Source organism: Lampetra fluviatilis, chromosome 19 (assembly GCF_964198595.1).
Source record: "Lampetra fluviatilis chromosome 19, kcLamFluv1.1, whole genome shotgun sequence".
Classification (NCBI taxonomy): Eukaryota; Metazoa; Chordata; class Hyperoartia; order Petromyzontiformes; family Petromyzontidae; genus Lampetra; species Lampetra fluviatilis.
Window position 1 is genome coordinate 564,137 of NC_136293.1, and position 12,371 is coordinate 576,507.

General features: G+C 44.7%; 1 protein-coding gene across 7 annotated transcripts in view; it reads left to right on the forward strand.

Moving 5' to 3' along the window:
• The window catches only part of HERC2 (HECT and RLD domain containing E3 ubiquitin protein ligase 2), a 165,255-nt gene that overhangs the window by 93,296 nt on the left and 59,588 nt on the right, over positions 1 to 12,371 (forward strand). For all 7 annotated transcript variants that reach the window (XM_078864785.1, XM_078864787.1, XM_078864788.1 and 4 more), the window contains 7 exons: positions 1,674 to 1,852; positions 2,314 to 2,425; positions 2,740 to 2,821; positions 4,103 to 4,246; positions 4,913 to 5,003; positions 6,126 to 6,303; positions 6,564 to 6,645. In XM_078864785.1, the coding sequence (XP_078720911.1) occupies positions 1,674 to 1,852; positions 2,314 to 2,425; positions 2,740 to 2,821; positions 4,103 to 4,246; positions 4,913 to 5,003; positions 6,126 to 6,303; positions 6,564 to 6,645 (868 nt within the window). The remainder of the gene's footprint in view (positions 1 to 1,673; positions 1,853 to 2,313; positions 2,426 to 2,739; positions 2,822 to 4,102; positions 4,247 to 4,912; positions 5,004 to 6,125; positions 6,304 to 6,563; positions 6,646 to 12,371) is intronic.

Consider the following 12,371-nt stretch of genomic DNA (forward strand, 5'->3'; position numbering starts at 1 on the left):
ATTGTAACAAATGTAAATGTTTGTTTTGATAATTTTCATGTATTTAAGAGTTCATTTATGTATTTATTTATTTAATGTAATTCATTGACAAGATAGGTTTTCGTAGGCCAGTATCCGCGAAATTTGCTTTTCACAAGCATCTTTGGAACATATCCCTCATCGCGAATAATGAAGGGTATACCATACCTAAGTCTTGACAATCGAGTTGTGGGTAAATTTTCAATGCCACTTGCCAGCAACAGCATTTGGCTGGCCGGAGGCTGTCGAGAGAGTTCACACAGAGGGCCGGATCGAGACCGCATGTGCGTGCTCAAGAGGCTTCGTGAATAAAATACGGGAATGAGCGGAGGTGTCGCAGAGATGGGAGAAAAGGTGTCGCCGAGACAAGTCGTGAGAGGGCGAGGCGACGGGAGGGGCTCGGTGCTGACGGTGACCGCGCTGGCTCCACCGCGCCGCACACTGCCAACTGATCTCCACGCCGCACGCTCCATACCGCTCTCCAGGCTACACGCTGCCAACCACTCTGACACAGATGGCTTGCTTCCTTACACAGTCAGAATCGGAATCTTTAGTTATCCTGGAGAAATCCGATGAGCTATACAGCTCTTTTTTTTACAGATGTCCAAAGGAAAGCTACAAAAAAAGATAGTAGTGCAAAGTATAGGAAAGGTAAGCAAACCTCTTAAAATAAATAAATAAAATAGATTAAGTATATAAGTTAAAATTACATAAGTACATCAATCCCCAAGCTTGGCAAGGCAGCAAAACAACAGCAAAACTGTCCCAAATTGGTAGCTATTTTATCGACCCCAGAGGAATGATGGGTTCAGTCAAACCCTAACCAGGATTTGAACTTGCTACCTTCCGATTGCGAGCCGCTCCCTCTACCACCGGGAATTTAACTGTGTGATCGTGTCACACTCGGTTATTGGATAGAGCAGTGGCCACTGGGACTAAAATGTAATTTTGCATTTGTGTTTGTATTACTTGAGCAGCAGCACTGGTAGTTGTGTGATGTGCTTATTGTGCCAAAGCTATTTATTTTACTGGGTAAGGCCCACTCAGCTATATAGCTCTTTTCCGAAGCGACCTGGCCACAAATGATAGCTCATCGAAGTGCCATATCACGTGGAAATTTATAGCAGCCAAATACTTTAAACGCATGTTTCTAAAGATGGAAGGAAAAACCATAGGATGTGGAGATAAATACACATGATCACGGGGAGAGAGTGCATGCAGACTCCAAATATACAGTTGTCAGGGTCGGGATTGAACCCACGACCTGTATACCAGGTGAGGGAGTTAACATCTTGCGACCGCGTCGCACACAGCTTATACAAACCTACAAATGTGTAAGAAGTGTGTGCTCAGGATAAAACTACAGGCACGTGATGAGTGTGTGTATGTGTGCTTACAGCACAGGGGGTAGATGGTGAGTAAGTGTGACGATTTTCTGAACCTTTCCTGGGCCTCCCTTAAGTTGACTCGGCCTCAAATGAGTACCTGGTGCAGCGTGTAAACATCGTCAGTGGGGAGACAAATGTAGCCGGGCGTTGTGCTGGCCCCTCACTCCCTCGTGTGCTGTTCCGGCCTTCATAGGTGCTCGCTAACAGCACTTGCCCCAAAAGTCTGTTAAGGCTACACGGGGGATTTTTGTCTTTGTGTGCTTTCAGCACTACCGGTACGTGGAGCTGGCCGTGAAGCAGTGCCGGAGTTCGGGAATCGATTGCAAGGTGCATGGCCTCATCGCACTGGGCCGCGTGCGCTCCGAGGACGACGACTCGGCCGCCGTGTTCTCCTTTCTCGCCTCCGACAATGAAGAGGAGTACGAGGAGAGGAGCAACGCGGCCAGGCACGGCCGCAACCCTCACGGCCCAACCCTCACTCGCACGCTTACTGCTTCGCTCCCTTCTGCTCTCACTGCTGCACTCACTGCTACCCTCACTGCTACACACACTACTACACACACTGATGCACTCACTCTTATGCTCACTGCTTAAGTTCACTGCTGCACTCACTGCTGCACTCACTGATATGCTCACCGCTGCACTCGCTTCACACTCGCAGCTACACTTGCTGCAACATACCGCTACAATCACTGCAACACTTATTCTGTTGCCCTCACTGCTCACCTCACAATTCACCCTTGCACACCTCCCCTCAAGGCCCCCCCCTCGCTTCCCTGAGCTTTATGTGCGTAGCGCAGCTCAACGTTTGCCGTGCGGACGTGGAGGCTGCAAACGCGGCGAGCACGGAGTGGGTGCTGGGCGCCTGCGGTGGAGGGATGCACTGACGTGACTGTCGCCCCCGCAGTGTGGTGAAGAAGCCGTCTGTGAGCTGCGACTCCTCCCTCAACATCAAGACCAAAGTGCTCGTCTGGGGCCTCAATGACAAGGATCAGCTGGGAGGACTGAAAGGGTCGAAGGTAGTGTGTGAAACGCGTAAGCGCACCGTTATCAATTTATTCTGTGATGCGGGTGTTTTTGAACAGGTTACTTATTGGTTAATTCCTTCACTTGTTTTTTTGTTATTTCCTTTGCCATTTTGGCAACTCGGTCGGATCACTCTTGCAAATGTTGGCCCAGTGGCATTACTTAAATTCTCAGCCGGTTGAACCAAAAGGAACCGGAACTTTAATCCCCACTGTGAGCGTGCGCGGGTTTTGTTGCTCGCATCGCACATTGGCGCAGAGTGTAGCCCACGCGCTTATCCCTCCCGTCTACGCGCGCGTGCGTGCAGATCAAGATGCCGTCTCTGTCGGAGGGCATCTCCGCGCTGAACGTCGTGCAGGTGGCGGGAGGGTCCAAGAGTCTGTTTGCCGGTGGGTGTGCGCAGCAGCTTCCATAGGCTCCTCACTACCATATTTTCCTGCATACGCATATAACCCGCAGGCGCATATACCCCGCAAAAATAGCGTTTTATGTCAAACATTCCATATACCCCGCATGCATTCATATCTTTAGCGTCGTTACCGCAGCTTAATTCCATCATATTAATACAGAGTTTACATTTGTAATACATTCCACTATAAATTGTTAAGATTAAAATAATAACGTGCACAAAGAAAACAAACTCACCGGAAACAAGTTAACTTAAAACTGTAAATAAATAACAAAAGTAAATATACAATAAATAAGTAACACATGACTGGTAGATAAGTAAGTAAGCGTACTGTTAGGCTTACCAGCATTCGACCTCATCATATTACAGCTACTGGACCGGTAGTTACCCCTCTACAGTTTTAGCACTAGTAGATTGCGCACTGCGCAGACAATAGCGGCACTACGGTAACGCCATTGCCTCCTGGCAAAAAAGCCATTGGAAGTTTGAAACAAAGCTCATGGTCACGACTGTATGGTGCTCCGCCAATAGCAGCAGCCTAAGGGACTCGGCAATTATGATTCCGTGTCTGGTAGACGCTTGTTAAGGCCCTTCCCATTGCGCAATGTAAACATTGTACGAACAAGTCTAATAATTTTAAACGTGATAACATGTGCAATTTTAGTGTTAGTGGTTTATTCAGCAGTGCTTTAGTCAAAGGTAAGTGTTGCATAGTGGATAGTACTATCCATGAAAAAAGTTTAACGAGTAATGACATGTCACACGTGTAAAATATTATTGGGATAGCCCGCACCTCCATATACCCCGCAGGGTCTTGTTTTGTTTGTAAAAGTGGTATACCCCGCGGATTATATGCGGGAAAATACGGTAATTATGAACTCGGTATTGAGTCGTCCTCTCGTGAGCTTTGAGGTCCTGTTTATCTCCCTTTTATAGCCCTGAATAAGTGGTGGAAATTCCTCCCTTTTATTGGTTGGGGGTGTGTCTATCCAATGCACACTCTGTTGACTTCCTCAGAAATGCTACCCATTTTATTGACCTGAGAAAGGCAGAGGATGGGCTGAGTCAACCTACACAACCAGAAATTTGAACTCGCAACCTACGCTCACTGTGGTGGGCTGAAGTGTGGTGGTGTTTGGTGCTGTGTGGTGGTGTGTGGTTGGTGTGTGATGGGGTGAAGCGTCTGCTGTGGTTATCGCACGCTTGCATGTGTGCATTGTGTCTGTGAGTTGCTAAAGCACTGCCGTTCCGCCCTCCGCAGTGACGACCGAGGGGAAGGTGTTCACCTGCGGGGAGGCCACAAATGGCCGCCTGGGCCTGGGCCTCACATCCGGCAACATCTCCATCCCCCGGCAGATCACTGCGCTCGGAAACTACGTGGTGAAGAAGGTGGCCGTGCACTCAGGTTCGATGCTGCAGCCTGCCCAGTTTCCACGTTTAATGTTAGGATTGATCAAGACGCTTCCTGGATGTCAGTCGTGAATGATCGAATGCCTGGATGCTGGTTGGATTCGCATTCTCAATGGATGTTTTGTGCACTCCTAGTACACTCTCATGTAGATTCATATCCACTTATCCAAACTAACTATCATAGTTTTCATGGAATTATCACCCTAGGCTGGCTTTTGCAGCGGCCGTGTTACTAACAGGAGGAAGGACGAGGAGAGCAGCGTTTGAAGGAGACACTGGGTGGGTCGTGACGTCATACGTGTGCGTGTCGTGTGTGTGTGTGTGTGTCATGTATTCGCATGTAGTGTGTGTGCGCGCGTGTTTGTGGCGCAGCGGTTAGAGTGCTCCGCTATGAACCCGGCAATTCCCGCTCACGGACCAACACCAAGTGACTATTATCTTAACTTGTCCTGGGCCTCCCCTAGGTTGACTCGGCCTCAAATGAGTACTTGGTGTGGTGTGTAAACATCGCCACTGGGGAGAAAAAGGTGGCCGGGCGTAGTGCTGGCCGCCCACCTCATCGTCTGCCGTGCCGGGCCTTCATAGGTGCTTGCTATAAGAGCACTTTCCCCCAACAGTCTGCTATATGGGGGGATTTTTGTCTTTGTGCGCGCATCTGCAGGCGGGCGCCACGCCATGGCGCTGACCATCGACGGGAAGGTGTTCTCCTGGGGAGAGGGCGATGACGGCAAGCTCGGCCACTTCAGCCGCATGTGAGAGAGGGCCCAGAGTGGTGACAGAGCCTCGGCCTAGCAACACACTCGTGTTGCTTTTTAATATTCAGCAATAAATAATTATTCTTTTTGAGCATGATGATATTTATTTTTGCCTTTTGTAGGTAAGATCTGGGTGACCTAACTAGGAGGGATGAATATCATCATAACAGTTTAGTAGTGGATTAACGTATTTTCCCGCAGAAAGCCCGCATACGCATATAACCCGCAGACGCATATACCCCGCAAAAATTGCGTTTTGTGTAAAACAAATTTCAGATAGCCCGCACCTCCATATACCCCGCATGCATTTATATATTTAACGTCGTTACCGCAGCTTAATTCCATCATATTAATACGAAGTTTACCATTTGTAATACATTCCATTATCAATTGTTAACATTAAAATCATAACGTGCACAAAGAAAACAAACTAACCGGAAACGAGTGAACTTAAAACAGTAAATAAGTAACAAAAGTAAATATCCAATAAATAAGTAACACATAACTGGTACAGGTAACAAGCTGAGATTAGGAGCAATCCCTTTAAGATTGTGCTCCTAATCTCAGCTCGTTACCTGTATAAAAGACACCTGGGAGCCAGAAATCTTTCTGATTGAGAAGGGGTCAAATACTTATTTCCTTCATTAAAATGCAAATCAATTTATAACATTTTTGACATGCGCTTTTCTGGATTTTTGTTGTTGTTATTCTGCCTCTCACTGTTCAAATAAACCTACCATTACAATTATAGACTGATCATTTCTTTGTCAGTGGGCAAATGTACAAAATCAGCAGGGGATCAAATACTTTTTTCCCTCGCTGTATGTTATCTCTTCGCGTGGTCACATGGATTTTTTTCCTAGTCCTCCGTTTTTCCCTCCACATTTATAAACATGCGTTTAGAGTATTTGACTGCTGTCAACTTCCACATGATAAGCCACTTCGCTGAGCTATAATTTGTGACCAGGTCGCTTTTTTTTCAACAAGAGTCCGATACAGAGCATGAGCAATAACAAGGGAAGGGGGCACAGATATTTCGGGGGCAGAAACCCGGCCAGGTTGCTTCCAAAAAAACGAGCTAAATAGCTGAGTGGGCCTTACCTGGTAATTTTTTTTTAGGAACGTGGACAAACCCAAGCTGATCGACACCCTCAAGACGAAACGCATCCGCGACGTGGCGTGTGGCTCGTCGCACAGTGCAGCCATCGCGTCCAGCGGGGAGCTCTACTGCTGGGGCCTGGGCGAGTACGGCCGCCTGGGCCACGGAGACAACAGCACGCAGCTGCGGCCCAAGCTGGTGAGGGCCCGCCCACGGTGACGCCAGGGCAGGGGGGCGAACATGGCGGTGGCTCGCCACGTCCAGTGCCGCAGCTGCCTCATTCTCTATCATCAGTTTGTTTCCCTCGTGTGGCTCGGAGCTGTGTAAAGAGGCACAAATTATCTGAAGGTGATGGGCCCAAGACTACCCTTTTATCACTTGATAGCGAATTGCAAGCCACGTCGCCGGCTATGGGATGTTTGCGTGTTTCTGATTTTTCGTATCTGCATGCGTCTCAGGTGAAAGCACTGCTGGGGCACAGAGTGGTCCAGGTGGCGTGTGGGAGCAGAGACGCCCAGACCCTCGCTCTTACTGATGAAGGTAACACGAGCCGGGCAGCGTGCATGTGACGCATTGAGCGCTGTTGCTACCTTGACATCACTGGCACCCACTCTGCACTCCTGTAGGAGCTCACTAATTTCAGTTAGCATAACGGTCTGTTCATATTCTAGATTTGAAGCTTTCGTGACTGCAAGGATTCATACTCTTGGGTTTTTTCGGTAAAGTCACGTAAGTAAAAATAAATAATAAAAATAAAATAATAGAAATAAAATTATTAATCACGACGTTTCGGAGGCAACACAAGTCTCCGTCATCAGGTGGGACTGTCACAGCTAGATTTACTGTATCAAGTGAGGCAAAATTCCAAGAGACAAGCCCTTAAATACAAGTTAAGGGGGGAGGAGGGGGTTATCTGAATGTGGCAGCCAATGAATGGAACGTGTTGGGGGGTGGGCGGGGCTAAAAGAGAACAATAGGTGCACATGTTGTTTTACCTGGTGTTGGTTGACAATCCAAATACAAAAAGGATAGTACTGTTAAACGCTGGGGATGTTGTGGAGAGAGTGGAGAAGTTTCAATACCTGGGCAGTTTACGTATGAATAGCTATGGTTTGGCAATGGAGGTCTCATTCCAAATCAGCCGAACGCCATTATCTTTTCTTTTGGGATACAACGATACCTTGACTTTCGTCCATTTGACTTTCGTCGCTTCGCTCTTTCGGCCGTTTTCAATTATAACCACATTTCAATTTTCGTCAACGCGCTTTCCTCTTTCGTCCGATTTCATCCAACCTTCCATCTTTTTAATTCAGTTTTTGAATAGAAGTCGTTCAGTGAGCATCTCTTATATTTGTGTTTATTCATATTAATAATACTGTACTTATGTGATTATACTGTAAACAATTCATAGTTATTTTTGTGATAAAAGTATAATACTACAGTGTTAATAGTTATTTTCGTGATCATAAAACACGTGTACAGTATTTCGATGTAGTTGTGGAAGAGATACGTAGATGACACGTTTGTCATCTGGCCACATCGCCTGCCAGCTTTGAACCAATTCTTCAACCACATCAATTCCATACACCCAGCCATCAAATTCACCATGGAGGTGGAAAAGGATGGCAAGTTACCATTTTTGAATGTTTTAATCGAAAAGAGACCAGATGGCTCATTGAGACACTCTGTCTATGGGAAAGCCACCCACACGGATGCCTATCTAAACCCTTACTCCCACCACCATCCAGCCCAGAAGAATTCCCTCATCAAAACTCTACATCACAGGGCTCGTTGCATTTCCGACCATCACCACCTAGCCAGTGAACTGGAGCACGTACACCAAGCCCTCAAGATGAATGGATATTCAGACCACACAATCCGTAAAGCTGTCACCCCAACCGTTGGAAGAGAACCACCTGAGGACCCAATCAAAACCATCACCTTGCCATACATAGCAGGGGTCACCAAATATATTTCCAAAATCATGAGCAAACACAAGATCCAGGTTCGATTTAACACAGTACATCAAATGCGTGATCTGATCCCATCTGTGATGTTATCCCTGACATGAAATACTTCGGTGTCTACAATCTAAGTTGTGCCTGCGGCAGTAGTTGCATTGGAAAAACCAAGCGACATGTCTCAGACCGTGTTCGTGAACACAAGGCGGATCTGAGACATAGTAGGACTAATAGCTCTGCCGTGGCTGATCATTGTTTTAACGCTGTCGGCACACATGAAATTGATTTCTCCAAGACGAAGATACTATGCAAACCCACTGGCTATCAACAAAGATTTGTTCATGAAGCCATCCAGATATATAAACACAGACAATTTAAACTGAGAAGATGGGTACAAACTGAGCAATCATTGGAAGGATGTTATTCACCAGGTGTGATGCTTCCATCCTACCTGCCGATATTAACAGTTATTTCCGACTCTCTGAGTTACATTACCTTGTTAAATGTCTTTACATTAACAGGCTAAATGTCTCACTGACATAGCCGCTGCTTCCCTTTTCTTCGATGTGGCGGTGGCTCTCGTTGTTTAATAGGCTGAATGTGTCATTAAAACAGCCGCTGCCATCTCACATTGACATGCTAATCTCTAATCTCCAGCAATACAATGGCTTCTTCAGCACCGTAGTCGTGGGGTTACATTAACTGATTTACATGCTAATCTCTAGCAGTACAATGGCCGAGGTATATTCCTTGTAAATTCCACCTCTAGCCCCGCTCACTTACCCTTGGGTTGTACCCATCTCAAACCTATATAAACTCTTGCTGCAGTAGTTCTCTCGCTATATTTCTCCTGCCTCAGCAGTTCGCCTGCGGTATTTTTTCACTTGAAGACGATTGCTTGTGTTGTGATAGAAACGTGATTTTTATTTTTATATCTACGCGACTTGACCGAAAAACCCAAAGAGTATAGTATTGATACTGTGCTTATTTTTGTGATTCCTGTAAAATACTTATGTTTGTGCTTTAATATATTCATAATGGGTCCTAAGTGTGGTGATAGTAAAGCTAAAATAACCCATAAGGTTCTCAATTTGCAAGAAAAGCTTGATCTAATCAAACCTAATGAGCAAGGCATGTCCCATGCTGATCTAAGTCGCAAGCTAGGCATACCTCGCCCAACAGTTAGTACAATTCTTAAGAATGAAGGTAAAGTATTAGAGGAAGTAAAAAACGCTACGCCAGTGCATACCAAGCTATTACAAAATGGCACAGTTTCATTGGTGAGATGGAGAAAGTTTTAAATGTGTGGATTCAGGATCAAATCAGCCACAACATTCCTCTAAGCCAATGCCTTATGACGGCTAAAGCCCTAACTCTATTTAATACAATGAAGGCTGAAAAAGGAGAGGCATCAGGAAAAATATTTGGGGCTCGCAGAGACTGGTTTGACAACTTTAAGAAAAGGTCCAGTTTCCATAATATTGCAGTGCAGGGAGAAGCAGCTAGTGCAGACTAGGCTGAACGATTTGGGGCAATTATCTAATTGTGATTTTTCTGACAGATATTGCGATTGCATTTTCTTAAGTCAAGCTTCAGTTCAATATTCACTGTGTAATAGATTTAAAACATGTGATGGAGCATTTCCACATGATACCATCAAAATATGAACTGCTCTATATATTCTAATGCAAGGATGATAACTTAAAATATGTGAATTGCTTCCAACATGTATTTATTAAAATGTTTTAATTGAAATAGAACAATCAAACATATAACAATTCTTAAGTTAAAGAAAGAAAGTTATAATGAAAAATAATTTCAATAATAAAGTAATAGGACTTTTCAAATCACAAAAAATTGCAGCCTTTGCGATTTACTAATCGCATTGTTTCAAATTTCGATTTGAAATCGATTAATCGTTCAGCCCTAGTGCAGACACAGCTGCTGCAGAAACTTTTCCAGCAGAGCCCAAAACAATAATAGATGGTGGATATACAAAGCAGCAGATCTTCAACGTGGATGAAACGGGCCTCAATGACTTTGATAGCTAGAGAAGAGAGGTCAGTGCCTGGATTTAAAGCTGCCAAAGATAGGCTAACTCTGTTGCTTGGGACTAATGCAGCTGGCGACTGCAAGCTAAAACCGTTCTGAGAATCCTAGGGCCGTTAAAGTTACGTCAAGTCTAGCCTCCCAGTTCATTGCAAGTCAAATAAAAAAGCCTGGATGACTGGTGATTTATTTACAACTTGATTCAGTGATTATTTCAAGCCTCCAGTTGAGGCTTACTGCAAACAACAGCAAATTCCATTTAACATTCGATTGCTGGTGGATAATGCTCCAAGCCACCCAAGACTTGTGATTGAGGCCCACAGAGAAAAGTTGTGTTTATTCCTCCAAATACAACTGCTTTGCTGCAGCCTATGGAGCAAGGAGTAATCGCATCGTTCAAATCTTACTATCTGAGAAGGACGTTTGCAAAGGCTATAGCTGCACGAGATACTGCAGATGTTGATGAGGGAGGTAAGCAAAATAAATGTAAAATGATTTTGGAAACTTTTAATATTCAGGATGGAATCAAAACTATCAGAGATGCATGGGACGAAGTACAAGAAACCAATGTGAAAGGGGTATGGAAGAAGCTGGTTCCCTCCCTCATGGACGATTTTGAAGGGTTTGATGTGTTGTGGACATGGCTCAGCAGCTGGAATTACAAGTAGAGGCTGAAGATGTTAGGGGACTGCTTTAGTCGCATGATCAGCCCCTAACTGATGAGGATCTTCTGCAGTTTGATAAACACAGAAACATTTTCAATGAACAGGAGTCTTCGTCTGAAGATACGGCTCAGCCTAGGGCAGGGGTCGGCAACCTACGGCTCCGGAGCCGCATGCGGCTCTTTACGGGCTGCTTCTTGACAATATGTACGTATGTACAGTATGTACTCAGATGCATTGCGGCTCTTGAAATACTGAATTTTGTACCGAATTGGAAAGAAATGGCTCTTCTTGTTATTTTGGTTGCCGACCCCTGGCCTAGGGCGTTGACAACCAAAGGATTAGAAGAAGGAATTGCCAAAGTAGAGGACGCAATTGCATTTTGGGAAAGGGTCGATCCAAATTTCGAAAGAAGTTCTAAAGTAATTAGTGGCCGAGAATACCAAATAGCCTGTTACAAAGAACTTCTTAGAAAAAGGAAGAACACTTCAATACTGCAAACTTCCTTGGTTTCCTTTTTCAAGAAGCAACCGCCACAACCATCGCCAGTCATCCCTCCCCCTAACCCTTCACATTCCGAGCCGTCAACGTTAGCTCCAGCCACTGTTAGATCTCCACCAAAAAGAAAGATTGATTTCCGGTTCTGATGATGAACCTCATCCGCACCAATTTTCTCCTTCCTATTTTATGAATCTAGATTCCCTCTAAATCACCAATATATTCATCGTCCACTTACGCAAAATACAAATATTAAAATGATCATATAGTTTATTATTAATTTTTTTCATGTTTATTTTTCTTTTATTTCTGTTAATTTAGATTTCACACACATGTGTTATATAGTTACTATAGTTATTTGCATGTACGTTTTTCACCGGGCAAAATACATTTGCAAGCTAAATAAAGGCTCTGCTTTGACATTCGTCCATTTTTGACATTCGTCCATGCTCTGGTCCCTAACCAGACGAAAGTGCAAGGTATACCGGTACTACGGTGGTGAGATGTTAACTACCTCGCCTGGTATACAGAGTGTCGTGAGTTCGATCCCGACCCTGATGCCTGTAAATTTGTAGTTTGCATGTTCTCTCCCTGGTCGCCTGTTTTTTTCTCTGGGTCCTCAGGTTTTTTCCATCCACATTTATAAACATGCATTCAGAGTATCTGGCTGCTATAAATTTTCATTTGATAATCCACTTCGTTGAGCTATCATATGTGATAGCCAGGTCTGTTATGAAAAAGAGCTATATAGGTCAGTGGGACTTACCTGGTAAAATAAAAATAGTTTAGTTTTATCTTCTTGGTTCTTTCGGTAAAGTCACGTAGAAGGAAAATAAAAAATAAAACATGATAAAATAATTCTCATGACGTTTCGGCCACAACGCAAGCAGCTGTCCTCAGGTGAAGAATGAAACACCACCAAGCTTGAAATATACGCTCCAAGCTTGGTGGTGTTTCATTCTTCACCTGAGGACGGCTGCTTGCGTTGTGGCCGAAACGTCGTGAGAATTATTTTATTATGTTTTATTATTTTATTATTTTCCTTCTACGTGACTTTACCGAAAGAACCAAGAAGATGAATCCCTGCAGTCATGAA